We start from the raw sequence: 19254 nt of genomic DNA on the forward strand, positions 1-19254 counted from the left end.
AGATCTCAGAACCACTGAACTATATCTTTCAGAGATCCTGGAGCACCGGGGAATTACCAGAGGACTGGAAAAGAGCTGATGTGGTTCCCATCTTCAAAAAAAGGGAAAAAATAGATCCAGGAAACTACAGACCTATCAGCTTAACCTCAATACCAGGAAAGATTCTGGAAAAGATAATTAAGCAACGAATTAGTGAACACCTAGAAGCAAACAAAGTAATAGCCAAAAGCCAACATGGGTTTGTCAAAAACAGATCATGCCAGACTAATCTTATTGCATTCTTTGATAATGTGTCAAAATTAGTGGACCAGAGGAATTCCGTCGATATAGTTTACTTGGACTTCAGTAAGGCATTTGATAAGGTAGACCATAACCTACTACCAGATAAAGTAGAAGAATGTGGGTTAGACAGCATCACCACCAGATGGATTCGTAACTGGCTGACCAACCGCACTCAACGTGTAGTCCTCAATGTAACTGCATCTTCATAGAGGGAAGTATGCAGTGGAGTACCCCAAGGCTCTGTTTTGGGCCCAGTACTCTTCAACATCTTCATCAATGATTTGGATGAGGGAATAAATGGGGAACTCATCAAATATTCAAGCGGGCATGAATATCTAACACTCCAGGAGATAGGCTAAAGATACAGAAGGATCTTGACAAACTTGAACATTGGGCGCTATCTAACAAAATAAAATTCAATGGTGAAAAGAGTGAGGTTCTATATTTAGGCAACAAAAATGAAATGCACAGGTACAGTATAGGTGGTACCTTGCTCAACAGTAGTAACTGTGAAAGGGATCTTGGAGTCCTAGTGGACAACCATTTAAATATGAGCCAGCAGTGTGCAGCAGCTGCCAAAAAAGCCAACACAGTTCTAGGCTGCATAAACAGAGGAATAGAATCAAGATCACGTGAAGTGTTAATACCACTTTATAATTCCTTGGTAAGGCCACACTTGGAATACTGCATTCAGTTTTGGTCACCACGATGTAGAAAAGATGTGGAAACTCTAGAAAGAGTGCAGAGAAGAGCAACAAAGATGATTAGGGGACTGGAGACTAAAACATATGAAGAACGGTTGCAGGAACTGGGTATGTCTAGTTTAATAGAAAGAAGGACTGGGGGAGACATGATAGCAGTGTTCCAATATCTCAGGGGTTTCCACAAAGAAGAGGGAGTCAAACTATGGGGTTTCCTGCCTAGGCAGGGGGTTGGACTAGAAGACCTCCAAGGTCCCATCCAACTCTGCTATTGTATTGTATTGTATTGTATATACACATATATTAAACATTTATCCATGTGTGTGTTTCATACACACACACAATACAGGTAGTCCTCGATTTGCAATAATTCATTATAAGTCATTCATGATATGACCATTTTTCACACTTATAATCAGTGCAGCATCTCCATAGTCACAGGATCAAAATTCAGACTTTCACAACCAAATCACATTTATGATGGTTGCGGTGTACCAGGGTCATGTAATAAGCTTTTACAGCCTGCTGACAAGCAAAGTTAATAAGAAAGCCAGATTCACTTACCAACTGTATTACTAACTTAACAACTGCAGTGAGTCACTTAACAACTGTGAGAAGAGCAGTCTGAATTTTTCAGTCTAACCTACCTTACAGAAAAGGATTGAGAAAAATACTTTCCTGACAGCAGGGAACTGCTTGAGTACACAGTTCTACTCCTCTAAGTCAATGTTAAGAGAGATTCTCCAACAAGCACCCAAGCAAGTAAATAGGGTTATCCTATGATTCTGGATCCATGTGATAGGGAAAAGTGGGCTAGTTTCTGAAAGTTAACTCAGCAAGACTGTTTCGTGGACCTAGAAAGACGGTACATCCAGAGTGTAAGGAAGCAAGAAGAGGTTGTGTTCAGTTTCTCAAGTACAGAGGCTATACTGCAAATCCAACTCAGTAGAGGACATCCTGGCATATCTCTTCATTCAGAAATTGTGGCTTGATGACTGAACTTAGTATTACGGTTATGCAAACCCAAAGAGTTACAATTTGGGCAGTAAGGAGAAGGTAATCAGGAAACTAGATCAGATTTTCTGCTTATTCATTGGATGGTAAATGAGAAACAAGCCCACATTTCTCTTCCATTTACATGCTTCATGGTTTATCCAGCCCCATCATGACAAAACAACCAAGTTCTGACACCACAGAACACCAACAAGGATATCTCTATCACCCCATTTGGAATTAGGAGGCTTTAAAACCCAGGAGGAAAATATATTTTAATTTCCCCCTTTCTAAAATTTATTCGTAAGAAATCTACAAGTAGCACATGCATCACGTTGGAATGGAAATGCATGGACAATGCTAGAGGATCCACCAACTGACTTCAAAGCTCAGGATGAAGATGTGCACAGACTAATTTATTCATTTGATTTTTTTAAGGCTTCCTCCTCATCAAATGACTTACTTGGACAACTTATATAGGACTAAAAATATCAAAAAACCGAATCCATAAAAATCATTTTTATTTTGTATTATCAATCAGACAATTAACTCTAAAACACTTGCACAGTGATTAGAATGCAATATTGCAGGTTGACTTTGCCCACAGCCAATAGTTTGATCCTGACTGGCTCAAGATTGACTCAGCCTTCTATCCTTCTAAGGTTGGTAAAATGAGGACCAAAATTATTGGGGGAAATATGCTGACATTTATAAACCCTTCAGAGAGTGCTGTAAAGTACTATGTAGTGGTATATACAGGGCGGGGCATAACCTTTTCCTAGGGGGTCACAGCAACACTTGTAATAACAACACAAATAATTCATACACCATTCGAAAGCCCATCAAAAACTGAGTTTATTGACACAATTTAATAGTCAGTATGACCACCATTAGCCCTTCGAACAGCATTCAAACGAGGTGGATAAGAACACAACAAATCTTCAAACAGTTCCGTTCGATTTTCCAGATTTTCCAGGGCGGGGCATAACCTTTTCCTAGGGGGTCACAGCAAGATCGACAGCAGTTTACAACTTCCGCGACACCTCATTTTAAAGCCCATAAAAAACTGAATTGAATGAGCTATTAAATGTTAAATTTGTTTCGGTTGAAACTTTGAGAATGAATTTGGAAACTGTGTTGAAAAATCTGGAAAATCGAACGGAACTGTTTGAAGATTTGTTGTGTTCTTATCCACCTCGTTTGAATGCTGTTCGAAGGGCTAATGGTGGTCATACTGACTATTAAATCGTGTCAATAAACTCAGTTTTTGATGGGCTTTCGAATGGTGTATGAATTATTTGTGTTGTTATTACAAGTGTTGCTGTGACCCCCTAGGAAAAGGTTATGCCCCGCCCTGTAAGTCTAAGTGGTGTTGCTGTTGCTAAACATGATCCCAAGTTGAGCCGAGGTGGTGCAGTGGTTAGAGTGCAGTACTGCAGCCACTTGCCAGCTGCAATTCGGTGGTTCAAATCTCACCGGTTCAAGGTTGACTCAGCCTTCCATCCTTCCGAGGTGGGTGAAATGAGGACCCAGACTGTGGGGGCAATATGCTGACTCTGTAAACCGCTTAGAGAGGGCTGAAAGCCCTATGAAGTGGAATATAAGTCTAACTGCTATTGCTATTGCTATGCAGGGTGGTATTCAGCCAGTTCTCTCTGGTTCGGGTGAACTGGTAGCGGCTGCTGCTGGAGGCTCCACCCACCCACCCTGATGTAATGTGCAAGCACTACACATGCGCAGACAGGCGTGTGTGTTCACATTTGTGAACCGGTATGGAATCCCACCACTGTTCCTATGGTTTCTTGGCTTTGTGCCTAGACAGAAAAGAAGTCTTCATGGAAGACCCTAACTCTTTGTCATCAAGTACATGAAAAGAAGAATAGTTGAGAATACAGTGAAGCATATTAGATCATTTATAACAAAGAACATTCCACTTTTATATTTCAGAAAAATTATTTACAGATTAATTACAATACCATGGCCCCTCTAAATTAGGAAAACTCTTGCTTTTTTAAAACAAAACATATTTAATTATTTTGACCCAGGCTCTTCTCCAAGAACTTCTTAAGACATCCTTAACCTCTTTGTTTCTCAGGCTATAAATCAAGGGGTTCAGTAAGGGGATAACAATTGTGTAGAAAATAGCAAGAATTTTGTCACTCATATCTTGATGGGATGATCTGTTGCTAGATTTTGGTTGGAAGTGTAAAATAAGGATTGCCCCATGGAAGATGGTGACTACGGTGAGGTGTGAAGTGCAGGTGGAGAAAGCTTTCAGCCTGCCTGCTGCAGAGTGAATTCCTATTACAATGTTGGTGAGAATGTATATATAAGAAATTGCTACACTCAGAATGGTGATTATTTCCACAAGTCCAGCCACATAAAAAATCAGAAGTTCATTGATGTAAGTATCAGAACAGGAAAGTGATAAAAGTGCAGTGATGTCACAGAAAAAATGATTGATAACTGAACCACAAAATGAGAGTTGGAAAGTAAAAACAGTATGTATTAGAGAATGTAAAAGACCAAGAACATAGGAACCTGCCACCAGAAGAATACAGGCCTTGGGAGACATGAGGACAGGATACAACAAGGGTTTGCAGATAGCTACATATCGGTCATAAGCCATTGCAGCAAGGAGAAAGCACTCTGCACTCCCTAAACCTATAAAAAAGTACATCTGTATTGCACATCCAGTATAGGAAATTGAGTTTTTATCTGCCAAAAAGTTTGCTAACATCTTTGGAGCAAACACAGAAGAGAAGCATGCATCCAGAATGGATAAGCTGCTGAGAAAAAAATACATAGGGGTATGGAGACAGGCACTGGTCCTTATTAAAGCAACCATTCCTACATTTTCAATCAAAGTGATTACATAAATGAGAAAGAATATTAAAAATAGGATGATCTGCATTTTAGGACTGCTTGTTAATCCTACAAATATGAAGTCCTTGACAGCTGTGGTAGTGTTTTCTTCCAACATCATGTCCAGATTTTTTCCCCCCATATCTGCAAAAAAATATATACATAAGGAAAAACATTATTTTTTTGTACAACACAAATGAATGTACAGAGTTTATTGCCATTAGTGAGTAAAAATAATTAAATAAGGTTGTAGAAATCTTTCGGCAATAAATCTGGGTTCCAAATAAATAATTATGTAAGTTTATGGACTGCAGGCAGCAAAACCAATAAATAACTTTGAAATAACTGGCTTAAGAATTTAACAATTGTATTTAATCTACAACCCGATGTAGCTCAGAATTGAATGCTACTGAAGCAAATTTATATTATATGATTGAATAAATATACATGATTATTGGTTAACACTTAACAAGTATCCTGGACTTGGCATGATGCTATCCCTTAAGTGTATGATACTGTAATCATCCTGAAATTTAATTCAAAACCAACCCTAACATTAACACAACACTATCTATAGTTCTGGAAAGAGAAATAAAATGAAGACAATTTTAGGTTAACACATGGTCATCAAATTAACAGAATTACAAACACACACACACACACACACAACGTTTTCAATTTACTAGAATTTCTTTAAATTTCTAAAATGTAAGCAAAAATTACCATTAAATAAAAACATGCTCTCATTGAACAATTACAATTTTCTCAGTTTAAAATAATGGCAGATTTTGCACAAAATAAAATCTGTTGCAGGTAAACTGCAATCGGATCACATCTTTTGTTTGCCTAATGCACATTTTCTGGGACCAGAAATCCAGCTACATGCAAAATATCTATGTTAGGTTTCTGCATTTTCCCCCCTACCATTTTCAAATACTTTTTTTTTTTTTTAAATTAGTTACCCTATTGCGCTGCAGGTGACCTGGATCCAGCTTTTGTTTTTAGAACTGAATAAGAAGAAAAAGAAAAACAAGATTTTGTATAAAATTCAGAACTTTTCTTGTTCCATCTCCATGCTTGGCAACTACTCAAACATATGTTGGATTGAAAACGGAATTAAAAACAAGGGCAAAATGGAAGAATAGCTGTCTGGCAATTGGAATGGGGAGAAAATGGATATCTTAAACCAAGTAGTTCTGGGAAAAATCAATGTAGATAGTCTAACTAACCCATAGTCATCTTAAGCCCCAATATCATACGCTGGTAAAACAGGTTGCCGTTTTTAGACTCTCTGCATAATAGTTATTTAAAGTTGTTTTATCCCTTTAAGCTCCAAAGGTGCTTTTTGAAGAAGCAACTGGACTTTCTTCTTTTGAAAAACAATGAAGTCCAGTTGCCTCTTAAAAAAGCACCTTTGGGATAACTATGACCTGGATGACTGAGAATCTCCATATAGATATCCCTTTAAGTCATTTCTTTCATCTAAAAACTAAAATGACCAAAACTAATGTGGTATAAAGCAAATATTTACTTACCTTGGAAACAGTCTTTGTAGAAATTTAATATAATTCACAGTTGGAGTAAGAAGGAAGAGACGCTCAATTCTCTTATGCTTTAAAAACTAAATTGTATTCATGGTTTTCTAGGCAGCAGCCTTTTTTCCAGCTGGATAATGCTTTGTTGATTAAGTAGTAAAATCATAAGTTTGTCTATTTTATTTGCAGAATCTAATGCAAGCAATACATGCATTTTTAATAATCAATCCCATGATTAATTATATTATTTAATATCAAGGACTGCTTTATTTTCTTCATTAACCTGCCTGACCACATGTGGTCCCTAACACTTCTGTCCAACTATTCTAACTTCACAGCTGGTTTCTAATTTTCAATCCCTGCTTTTTTGCAGTACTTAGCATAAATAGAAAATGCCTGCTGATCTGAATTTGTATGATATGTCCTTGCGTAAGTCTCTGAAGCAACTTAGCTTGGCTGTTCTTGGAGAAGTTAAAAGGAATTTAATTTATTCCCTACTGAATATTTAAACCATTCTGAGGTCCCCTACAAAGTTTGTATCTCAGCAGAATGAAAATGGGACACTTATTTATTTACATGATTTCTTTCTTACCTTACCTCCAAGAGGCAGCATAGTTTTCATAAAGTCATAAATTTTGGACTACTGGGATTTATGCATCTCCTAAATCAGAGGTGCATGGTCGGTCTGCTTCATAAATGTATGTCAAAATGCACCTGTGTTATCTTTTTTATCTGTTTTCTTTTAATTTCATTTTAGAAAATAGTTTTTCTTTTTTATTTGACTTCCCTGCATAATTGGATATTTTAGAATAATAATTATAACAGGGCCCTAAACATAAGGTTTTTATATATTAATGATATTGGTTTATACATATATGAGAAATCCCTCTTATTAATCTTATTTCAATATTAATTTGGAATCCCATCTGCTTACTGGAAACATTGAAGTAAATTAGATTTTATGATGGAAAAAGTCTAGAAAAGTATAAGGACTTTTACCCTCTTTGAAGGAATATTAAACAGGACTTACAAAGATGGGACAAATTGCACCTATCACTATTGGATAGAATTTCTGTAATTAATGGCCATAGTCTGACATGGATGTGATTGTTTTCCCTAATTTTTCATTGAAATTTATGTTTGCCGAAAGGGCCTGGTTCTCCTTTTCTTAGCTGACAAATTTCAACCCAGTTGGAAGAAGACCATGGGTGAAAGACAAATTCCATACAGAATTTCTACTGCATCATCATTTCTTCCGAATATAAATGGGCAAACTTAGTTCTCAAGCAAATTGTTTTAGGAATGACTTTCCATCCAGTACACAATAATTAGAAATCAGTTCAAAATGTTTTATATTTCCAAGATATATATATATATATATATATATATATATATATATATATATATATATATATATATATATATATATATATATATATATATATATATATATATATATATATATATATATATATATATATATATATATATATATATATATATATATATATATATATATATATATATATATATATCTTGGAAATATATATATATATATATACTCAGTTTGCAGATTCATAATAGTGTATTTAAGATTACTCTTTATGTTGTTTTGGAGGGCAGATTTAATAAAATCCCTTGACATAAATGTGTCGATATGAGAGTTCATTGGTTTTGATCCTTCTCTAGATATATAGGGAACTCTATTATTAACTCTGCTTATTGTGTGTTTCCTAGACTCTTCTGTGACCTTAAGTAAGCTACTTTCTTGCAGGCCAAGATTTCAAACATTTTTTTTAAATATATTTTATTCATTTTCACATTCCATTTTACAATCACTTATATACAGAGCATTTGCTATAAGAAAAAAAAAACAAATAAAAAGAAAACACAACTCATCATTCACAACCCCACCTGACGCTTCCATCCTCCATACACCCCATCTACCCCCTCCAACTTTCCTTTCCTCCCTCTAACACTCCCCTCCTACTTCCCTTTCCCCTCAGACCTTCCTTCTCCCCTTACTCCCAACACACCCTCCTTGCATTCCCCTTACTCCTTCCTTACTCCTCCCTCCTCTTTCCCTCTACCTCCCTCCTTGGTGTATTCCTTTATTCAAGTGTTGTTTATTATAATCTGATAAAAAGTAAAATAAACCAAGGGGAAAAAATTTTTTAAAGAAAGAAAAGAGTAAAAAAAAAAAGGAGAAAAAAAAGAACAACCGTATATAAGTGCATTCTTGTTCTTATTGAGACTATGTTAACACCCACCCACCCACCCCCAAAAAATCCCCATCCCTACTCCTCCCGACTTCCCAGGGCCCACACCTGGCACTGCCTTCTATCTAAAGTATCTTATATTCATATGGATTAAAAATAAAAATAATATATTAAAGGAAAAAAAAAAACCAAAAAAAAGAAGAAAAGAACAAAGAAAAAAAGAAAAAAAAAGAAACTCTTTGTGTTAAGCTCAGCGCCCCATCTTTATCTATGCTTAAATAGTGTAAATCATTCTATCTATATTTTATTCTCGTCTCTTGCTTCTTTGTTATTTACCCCGACCTCCTGTAGACTCTCCCGTTCCTCTTCCTTAACCTTGTATTCAGATAAACATTTATCCAAATTTGTAAAATAATTTCACCAAGCTTTCCCTTCTAATAAAAATTAGATAGCATAGATCATTCCGCATATTCAAATAATACTTTCAGCAAAAATCAGTTTACCTTCCGTTTTAGAATTATCTCATCCAGCTTTCCCTTCTAACAGAATTTAAACAACATAAATCATTCTGCATTCATTTTACATGTATACATTCAGTATCACCCCACCAATATACGTAAATCATTCCGCATGCATTTTACCCTCATCCCTTGCTTCTCTAATATTTGTCACTATCAAATTTATGCAAGCATTAGTTTAAAATCTAGCTCAAAATAATTAGTTTCAACAAAAATCAGTTTACCTTCTATTTTAAAATAATCTCTTCAAACTTTCCCTTCTAACAAGATTTAAACAGCATAAATCATTCTGCATGCATTTTACATATATACATTCAGTATCACCCCACCAATAAGTTCCCCTTTTTCTGCCGGAGAGAGGTCGCAAACCCCCATTCAATCCACAACTTTGGTGAATATTTTAGAGTGTCTAAATCCTCAAACTCCGCTTTTCTGCTTCTCCGGTTGCTTGCCTTCTCCTTCGGCTTGTCTCTCCTCTTTTCCAAGTGAGTCAGGAAGTCCCGCCTTCAAAGTCTTGTAATAGAAATCTTGAGCCTCCGAAGCAGAATTAAGACGAAGTTTTTGATTCTCAAATGTGACCGTAATGCCGGCTGGGGCCTCTGTTGATTTCTAAGCTCTTTAGTTAAGAAGGTATAGTCCTTTCTTGCCTTTAACATCTGGAAAGGTATTTCTTTGAAGACAATCAAGTTCTGGCCATCAATTCTCAAACTATTATTATAAAAATTTTGCACGATCGCGTTTCTGGATTCTTTTGTGGAGAAATATATAATTATGTCCCTTGGGAGCTGTCGCTGTTCCGCTACCAACGAATTCTGGCGATAGATTTTCTGAATCTGCCAATCAAGGTTAAGTCCCGGGCTTCCCACCGCATGGCTGAGGGCTTCAACAAAGGTCTGTTTCAAATTCTCTCGCTCCTTTTCGCGGAATCCTCTGACTCTTATTGCGAATGCCTTCTTATTAAAGTTTATCATAACGAGCTGTTCCTGAGTGTCTCTAATTTTTTGTTGTAAAATTTGAATATTAGTAGTCAAATTAGAATTAGCCTCCTCCAAACTTTCCAATTTATTCTCTATTTCGGCGGTATAATCTGACAGGGCAGACACGGCTGCAAATGTATTCGCCTTCATTTGGTCAATTTTAGACTTTAAATCACCATATAGCTCGTATACAAATTCCTTAATTTCTTGTTTAAAATCATTAAAGATTTGAAAAAAAAATTCCTGTGTTAAGAATTCTCCAGTAGAGGGCGTAGGAGACAAGGGCTGCGATTCCAGTATAAATTCTTTAAATTCCTTCACAGATTCTTTAGGCACATTTGTAGAGAGACGCTTCGATTTTGACCTGGGTGCCATTATAAATCAACAAATAAACAGTGCTTTCGCTCCCCTCTGTTTCCAAAAAAAACAAAAAAAAATTTATTTTGTTAAGGAGCGGTCTGCAGGAAGGTAAAACCAGCTACGTACATCCCCTATCAGTCACCAACGGAGAGAAATCGCCATTTTGAAGTCCATTTAAACAAAGAAGCCTCTAAGACGAATGGTGCTGGTATTTACGATAGTAATAAAAGCATAAATCTCACAGGAGTGGGACCCGCCCGTATTAATCCTAGCTTCAAACAACTTTGCTTTGTCCTGGGGGGGGGGCTCGCCTGTCTGGGGCTGCAAAAAAAGGCAGCTGAGAAGAACTGGCTGGAGATAAAAGCTCCACTCACGCTGGATCTAATCTCTATCCACAGCCAAAAAAAAGGAGAAAGGCTGTGAATTACGAATAGACCCTAGCACACAGAGCTACTTCCTGCCCCTTTCTTAGCCAAAAAGGGGTGATATCTATGATCTTATTTAGATATACAGACCAGATCTCTGAGAGGAGCTCGGTTGAGCTCTCCTCGGCAACAGGCTCCGCCCCCCGGATCTAAACATTTTATGAAGTAACTAAAAAGTGCTTGATTATTGTCAAAATATAAAAACAATTATTGGATTGTGCTTTAATTGAGAGTTTGTTTATGTGTTGTATAATTTTATTGTATATGTTTTGTAAAGCATTTACAATCATTTCACTGAACTGGTGCAAAAGCATTTAAGTGAATAAAACAAGGAAACAAACAAATAAATGTTTTATTGACCTATCATAAAAGTACCAATTTCTTTGTTTCAAATAAATCCTTATAACCTGACATGCAAATTATCAGCACTACATTATCTCTTTTAATATTACGAAAAACTCTGGACTACAATACCAGCACAATGTCCCCCATTTTGACATGGAACTAGCATGTTACTGTGTTTCATTCTGAGCAATGCCATTGTAGTATAGAAACAGGTAAGACTGAATATTTCATTTCTATAAGTTACATAAACCAGTGTGGTATAATAGATCTGTGGAGGTCGAGATTCAAGTCTACCCTCATCCATGGAAGACTACTGAATAACTTTGGATGAATCATATTCTCTCTCTCCCACCGTCCCTCCTCTCTCACTCTCTCTCTCTCTCTCTCTCTCTCTCTCCCTCCCTCCCTCCCTCCCTCCCTCTCTCCAATGTACTTATAACATTGTTATTATATAGAAAAAATGGAAGGGGATATGCTGTGTACGCTACTTGAGCCGTGGAGGAAAGGCAGCATATAAATTTAGGACAGAGTTTGGAGAAAACATATACCACCTTATCTGGTAATGTTAAACTATGAAAACCTGAAGACAAAGGAATATCAGAGGCATGCTAGAATCTGCACTTCATAATCATCTATAGTTGTTTCTCTATCAATGATATAAAAGAGGTGTTCTATAAAATGCTATTCTGGCACGATGTAAATCTTTTTTTAAAAAATGCATCAGACTTTGTGATTGTCCTTTATATATACAAAAAGAGATTGCTACAAACATTAACTGTTGTTGCTGTACTTAATCATACTTTTGAGAAGGACTAGAGAGACTAGTTCTACTTTCCCAAATGTCACTAATATGAACTTTACATGCTCTGGAGACCACAGCTTCAGCCTCTGTGGAATTGGAACCTTAATATTCTACCAGGGACTGATCCTATTCAAGATTGTAGAATATCAAATAAGTTATCCGACATGACTTGCACATCAATGTGAGTATTTTCAATAACATCTGAAGATCAATAACTGGTCAAAAATGTCACACCAAGAATCACAATCTGAAATATTGATCAATTGCAAATAGCTCTAATATGATTGTAATCCAGGTGTGGGCAGAGTTAAAGTGTCTCTATTGTTCTTCTCTTCCATTTTGCAAAAATGGACTTCCTCGCCATTCTCTGAAGGGCATATTTCACCTCTTGATTCCTCAAGGCATAGATCATGGGATTCAGCATAGGGATCATCACTGTGTAGAACAAAGAGGCCACCTTGTCTTGATCCAGAGTATAAGTAGAGGTTGGTCGTAGATACATGAAGAAAATTGTCCCATAGAAGATGGCCACCACAGTCATGTGGGAACTACAGGTGGAAAAAGCTTTACGTCTACTCTCTGTGGAGCTTATCCTTAAGACAGCAATCAGGATGCAGGAGTAAGAGATGAAAATGGTCATTGTGGTGGTTACACAGTTGATACTAACCAGAGCAAATATAACCATCTCATAAAAATGGGTGTCTGAACAAGAAAGCTTAAGCAGTGGAGGAATATCACAGAAATAATTGTTGACTTTATTTGAGCTACAAAAAGATAAAGTAAATGTGAATATGGTGTGTGTAAATGAATGAAATAAGCCAACTGCATAAGAACCAGCTACAAGCCAAGCACACGTTTTCCTGGACATAATGACTGAGTAATGAAAAGGCTTACAAATAGCCACATAACGGTCATAGGCCATTACAGCCAGCAGAAGGCATTCTGTAATTCCAAAGACGACAAATAAAAACATCTGAGCTGCACAGGCTGAAAATTTAATGGTTTTTCTCTCTGCTAAAAGATCCACCAACATTTTGGGAGTGATGGTTGAAGAATAACAGATATCCACGAAAGCTAAATGACTAAGAAAAAAGTACATGGGGATTTGAAGCTGGGAATCAGATCTGATTAGTAAAATCATTCCCAGATTCTCCACCAAGGTGACAGCGTACACATTTAGGAAGAGAACAAAGAGAGGCAATTGTAGCTCTGTTTGGTTTGTCAAGCCAAGAAAAATGAATTCTTTTATGCTAGTAAGATTCTGCCAGGATATTTCCCCAGCAAGAGTTCCTGTTTGAAATATGAAACAATACAGTGAAATGAAATGTTTACCTCCTAGACCAAACAGACAAGATCATATCACCATCCCATTTTTCTCAGTTAAAACAAGGTTTTGTTACTTTTTAGTTTTTAAAAATAAAATCTTAAAATTATATGTAAAAGACGAAAATGAAACAAAATATGATAACTAAAAACCCCTAACGGTTCTAAACTACCTACAACTTTACTGACAGCAATTCTCCTGATGGTTTTTCCTTTTAGTTGTGTCCTTTGTAAAACAAACAAACAAACAAACAAACAAACAAACAAACAAATAGCCATGCAAGCAATATTCTCTTCTCTCTCTTCCTGGGTATTTTTTTTAAATCATATATTACTAGATGCCATATTTTTCTACCCATTCATATTTTATTAACCTTGCAGTACTGTGACCCTTTTCTCCCCAACTAAAAAATCCTTTTGTCCCCTTTGAATAGCTTCCTAGACCCTTCTTCTCAGAAACATTCTTAATATTTTAGCTTTCATTCCTGCTCTGTGTTCTCAGTTCTGGCCATTGCTCAGCATTCCTATCTTATTTATAACATGGGAAATCATTTTCCCACCACCTCAACACTCCTTCCGTAAAGTAGGCACATGGTTGGTCTTAAGGCAAACATGTTTATTATCATGTTTGTCTTCCTGAGCCTAGCCTCTGAAATGCCAGACCTCGAATTCATTACTAATTTACTTACTTGTAACATGAAGCATTGCGTCTCTGTGATTATCTGAGGAGATACCCACAGAGTATTTATTCATGTTCTGGGGCCTCTGGGACTTCCTTTTTAACAACCATATAGCATTTCTTCTGTGTCAGTCAGACACTCAGGATCTATTGCCTTGCTATCCTCCAAAGCCCTCCTTTGTTTGCTTAAACAACCCAAACTGCAAAGCTTTGCTGACTTCTTACATAATGCATTAAGGGTATATTTATCAACCGTATTAAGAAGCTTTGCTTTAAATATACAGTAGCTGCTTTAAATTAGAGAAGATGATTTTTTCCACATATCCACTGAGTTCCACGAATAAAGTTGACTATCATTATAGTTTTATAAATATTCTATTTATACCAATACGTGGAGATATTTTTGGTACACAGTGTTGTTATTGGATTTACCACATTAAAATGTGTTAAGCTTTGAACTAATGTCTAAGGCTAGCTTCAGATGACGCAAAACATGATGTGAAGTCAATCAATATCTATGAGCCCACCTGTGGACACAGGAAATTAGACTGAATGTAAAATATTGGTAGAGAGAAGGAGCACAGGTCCTGAATGAAAAAATATTCCCAGGTAGTTTTTTTTCTAATAAAATAAATGGAAAACAAAGCTAAGAGAAGAGAGTGTAAGGAAGCTGTTTGAAACAATGAGTAAAACAATGAATAAAACAAAGAGATATCAGTGACAGATCAGCTGCTGTAACAGGGTAACAAAATAAAAAAATTGAAAACCATGCATAGTTTTGGAGAATACTATGGATATAAAATTACAAATACTGGAAGGATAAAATTTAGTTTAGTTTAGTTTAGTTTCCCTTTATTTGTATGCTGCCCTTTTCCCTGGGGGGACTCAGGGCGGCTCACAGTTCAAAAAGGGGGGGGAGAGACAACAATTTTCCAACATGAAGACAATACAACATATTAAAAAGAAAACACAACAGTCACACAATTCGGGTGGGGTTAGAATCTTAACCCCAGGCCAGCCGGGACAGCCAGATCTTTAAGGCGGCGCGGAAGGACTGGAGGGTGGTGAGGGTCCGAATCTCCACAGGGAGTTCATTCCAGAGGGTCGGAGCAGCCACCGAGAAGGCTCTCCTCCGGGTAGTTGCCAGTCTGCACTGGCTGGATGATGGAATTCGGAGGAGGCCTAATCGATGCGATCGTATCGGTCTAGTGGAGGTAATTGGCAGTAGGCGGTCTCTCAAGTACCCAGGTCCACTACCATGAAGGGCTTTGTAGGTGATAAGTAGCACCTTGAAGCGCACCCGGAGATCAACAGGCAGCCAGTGCAGCTCGCGGAGGATAGGTGTTACGTGGGTGAAGCGAGGTGCACCCACGATCGCTCGCGCGGCCGCATTCTGGACTAGCTGAAGTCGCCGAATGCTCTTCAAGGGCAGCCCCATGTAGAGCACAAAATCAGTTCTCAATGTAGAGAACAGCCCCATGTAGAGCACAAAATCAGTTCTCAAGAATAAAGGACTTATATTAAGAAAAAAGACAGAACTTGAAAGACTTCCACAAAACTAAGGGTGTGTGTGTATCTTTTTTATTACATATGATACAGAGACATGACATCTCCAGAATACATAAAGAAACTTCAAAATTTTGTGGACATGTGAACAACAGGAAATGACATTTTATCATGTCCGATATTCATTTACACTGATTCAGAGGATTTTAAAGATTAATGTACAACTAAGGCCAGAAGCTTTTCTTTTTGGGATTGATGGATATATATACAGTTGGAAGAAAAGTAATGGAATGATTACATTATAAATGATAACTGCAGTGAGATTATTGGATACACAACAATGGAAAGATTTATCAATATCCACAATGGAGGAATGGTTGGTGAAGATGACAGAACTTGCTGAGATGGCTAAATTGATTTCTTTGATCAAACAAAAGACAATATGTTTATTGATGTTTAGAAACTTAAGGACTTTTAGCATAAAAGAGAGAAAAATGATTTATGACTTTAATGATTAAACAGGATAGATTATAGAAAGAAGAGAATTAAGTTGTAACCACAGAATAAGGAAAATTTATATCTGTATTTATAGCTATTGTAAAGAAAACCGCAAGCCCCTTTTTGGTTTTGTTTTATTTTTCTATTTCTTTTTTTTTCTTGCACTTTTACCTTGCTCTTTGATTTCTTCTTTTTCTTTTTGCTAATTTTTATTAGTTTGCATAATTTTTTAATTTTCTTTTTCAAACTCTTCAATAAAAAAGATAGAAAAAAGATATGATACAGAGGCAGAACAAATTAAAAAAAACTATAATAAAATGAATTCAGAATTTTAAAGAATCAGTTTCAATGTTGCATTGGAAAGAACTATGGACTAAATCTTTAAAGTTTACACCAAGATATAACTTGCTACAAAATGTTCTATAAATGGTATACAATTCCACCCATGATATCTAAGATAAGCAAATCAATAAATGTTGGAAATGCTATGGCACAGACAGTGGACATGTAAAAAAAAAAAAAACCCACCCCAAAGCAGTGCAAAGATATGCAGAAAACTTTCGAATTTAAATTTAGGGACATTCTATTCAAAAAGTTATGTATGTTCAGAAATGTATATTAAGTTTGAATATGTTTGGGTCACATTAAGTATGGTTTTTATTGACAATCCCCCCCCCCCAAAAAAAGGGTCAGGTAATATAAAAGTGGTATTTTGGATTTCCACTCTTACTCCCTATTATCGAGGAAGGCAAAATGTGAATTAGAGAACATTAAATGAGAATTCTAAATTTTAACAGGCAGGAGATGGTAGCAGTATTGAGTTAAAAATGATGGCTTAATTTTTTTAAGAATGTTGCAGAATCCATTGATAAGAAATCCATTTATGGCTCCTAGTTCATTCAAATGCCATGGTCTATATATTCATTTTAAGTGTACGATGGATAATGGGAACACTGAGTATGCATACCAGACCTTAGTAACAATTCCCATGACTACACAATGTAAAGGAAATTATGGGCAAACTGGTTTACACCTATTCCTTGGGGATTAAAACCTGCATCCCCCAGAAAGCCAATTGATATTTTGCTTCAACAAATTAAACAAATTTGTTTACTTGCATAATATTTGTACAGAGTAAAAAATAGTTTCTCCCCTAATGTTATATCCTGAAATTATATTAGTTAAAAATGTATGCATAAGACTTTGAAGGCAATAAAAGATGTTATTCTCCAATTGCTCACTCAGATACTTAAATAAATGTTTAGAGAAGAAAACCTAAATAGCCATTCAAACATTTAGCTTTGATATGTATTATTGGCCAGATCACATTATGTCATTTTGTGGCATTATGTATAATCTTAATGGGTGGAGAGAGTCACAAAATTTGTCTTTACTTGTAATGAAGGTTGAAAGTCACTTCTTTACCTATTTCTTTTTCTTTATTACATTCTTTCTTTTCTTTCTCTTTCTTCTTACTTGTGCTTTTATTCTTTTATTCTATTCTCGTCTGTGAAAATAAATATATATCCATAGAAAACTAGAATTTGAAAGAAAAATTATCCTTGCAGGTTTACTGTAAATAGTTATCGTATTACCTGGGTTGAAATTCATTCAGTCTCCTGGCTATGTACTCAGCCCATACAGAACTATTAAAACTATTTAAAACTATTAAAGTTGCATATACAATGAATAAGTATTTACACTTTTACTGACCCAATAATGTACTTTCAAATTACAGCAATTTTTCCAAAGTTTTCTGAAATGCCGCCTTCATATCTTTGTTCCTCAGACTGTAGATGAGAGGGTTCAACATGGGAATCACCACTGTATAAAACAAAGATGCCACTTTGTCTTCTTCTAGTGCATATGTAGAACTGGGCCGTAAATACATAAAAAAGATTGTCCCGTAAAATAAGCTAACAACAATCACATGAGAAAAACAGGTGGAAAAGGCTTTGGATTTGCTCATAGTGGAGCGGATCTTCAGAATAGTAGACAGAATACAGGCATATGAAATCAGAATGATCAGTGTAGTACTTATACTATTTATACTTACTTGTACAAATATCACCATCTGATTAATGTGAGTATCAGAGCATGAAAGTTTTAGCAGTGGAGGAATATCACAATAAAAATGATTGATCACATTTGGTCCACAAAAGGTTAAACTAAAGACACACACAATATATAAAACTGAATAACAAATGCTTAGAGCATATGAAACAGCTACTAGCCAGATACACCATTTCTCTGACATGATGATTGAATAATTCAGTGGATTACAGATGGCCACATACCGATCAAAGGCCATCACAGCCAGTAGAAGACATTCACTGCTCCCGCAGAAGACACAAAAGAACATTTGAATTGCACAGCCAAATATTCCAATAATTTTCTTCTCCATTAAAAAATCCACCAACATTTTAGGAGTAATAGCTGATGAATAACCGGTATCAGCAAAAGCCAGATTACTAAGGAAGAAATACATAGGAGTGTGAAGCTGGGCATCAAATCGGATTATAAAAATAATCCCCAAATTCGCTACCACAGTAATGATATACACAATAAAAAACAAAATGAATAAAGGGAGTTTGAGTTCAGGCTTACTTGTAATACCCAGAAAAATAAATTGGGTGACTCTTGAGTGATTGAACCGAGTCTTCTCCATCTATCTGAACTGCCTGTTGAGAATAAAAAAAAAACATATTTATTAATATCTGGGCATTAATAAATTATCAGCTGGTATACTGATTTGAGCCCCAGAAATATATATACACTTATTCTTTATTCTATATTCACTCAATCCAGACTATTGCATAAGTAAAATAAAAAGTTAAGCCATTAATAGGATACTGGTACTTTGTGTGTGCACTAAACATCCTTTAATTTATTTATTTGTTTATAATTTTACCTCTTTTGGGACCTCTTTTGAGACCTTTAATGTTCTTAGATGTTATATGTTGGGGAAATTAAAACCAGGAAGGAAATCTTGACATATCTCATAAGCATACTTTTAGATCAGAACAGGAAACCTCCAGCCTAAGGTTCAATGTGGCCACTGAGTCTTCCTGATATGCAGCATTTTATCCTAACTGTGGCCCTCGAATAGCAATCAGATTCTTTTGGCATCAGAAGTTTGTTTGTTTAGCGAATCTAATTGCAAAATGAAAGCAAGGGGTTCTTTAGGAGTGGTGCAAATGGTGAAGCTGCAGAGGGAAATGTGTGC

The 19254-nt window shown here is 36.1% G+C and overlaps 3 protein-coding genes across 3 annotated transcripts; all 3 read right to left on the bottom strand.

Annotated features, from left to right (window-relative positions):
- Positions 1-4003: 4003 nt before the first annotated feature.
- Positions 4004-4985, bottom strand: LOC106543784 (olfactory receptor 5AR1-like). Its single transcript, XM_014059865.2, is given in 2 exon segments — positions 4004-4038; positions 4041-4985. Coding segments are annotated over 2 exon segments (978 nt in total). The 5' UTR covers positions 4984-4985.
- Positions 4986-12213: 7228 nt separating this feature from the next.
- Positions 12214-14050, bottom strand: LOC106543783 (olfactory receptor 5AR1-like). Its single transcript, XM_014059864.2, has 3 exons — positions 14035-14050; positions 12387-13312; positions 12214-12249 (listed from the first exon to the last, which is right to left on the bottom strand). The coding sequence occupies exons 1-3, from the start codon at positions 14048-14050 to the stop codon at positions 12214-12216; spliced, it is 978 nt and encodes a 325-aa protein (XP_013915339.2).
- A 3710-nt stretch (positions 14051-17760) lies between these two features.
- Positions 17761-18696, bottom strand: LOC106543782 (olfactory receptor 5AR1-like). Its single transcript, XM_014059863.2, has one exon. The coding sequence runs from the start codon at positions 18694-18696 to the stop codon at positions 17761-17763; it is 936 nt and encodes a 311-aa protein (XP_013915338.2).
- Positions 18697-19254: the final 558 nt, after the last annotated feature.

Source organism: Thamnophis sirtalis, unplaced genomic scaffold, assembly GCF_051295495.1.
Source record: "Thamnophis sirtalis isolate CommonGarterSnake01/CBP01778 unplaced genomic scaffold, rThaSir2_p1.2 scaffold_1, whole genome shotgun sequence".
Lineage (NCBI taxonomy): Eukaryota > Metazoa > Chordata > Lepidosauria > Squamata > Natricidae > Thamnophis > Thamnophis sirtalis.

What these genes read in the sequence shown, in the direction of transcription:
- LOC106543783 (XM_014059864.2), bottom strand. An exon ending in TGAAATATGCCCTTCAGAGA is followed by an intron (nt 12,250 to 12,386) that starts ATGGCGAGGAAG and finishes TCTTGGTGTGAC; the next exon opens with ATTTTTGACCAGTTATTGAT.
- LOC106543782 (XM_014059863.2), bottom strand. Translation starts at nt 18,696, where the DNA reads ATGGAGAAGACTCGGTTCAATCACTCAAGAGTCACCCAATTTATTTTT.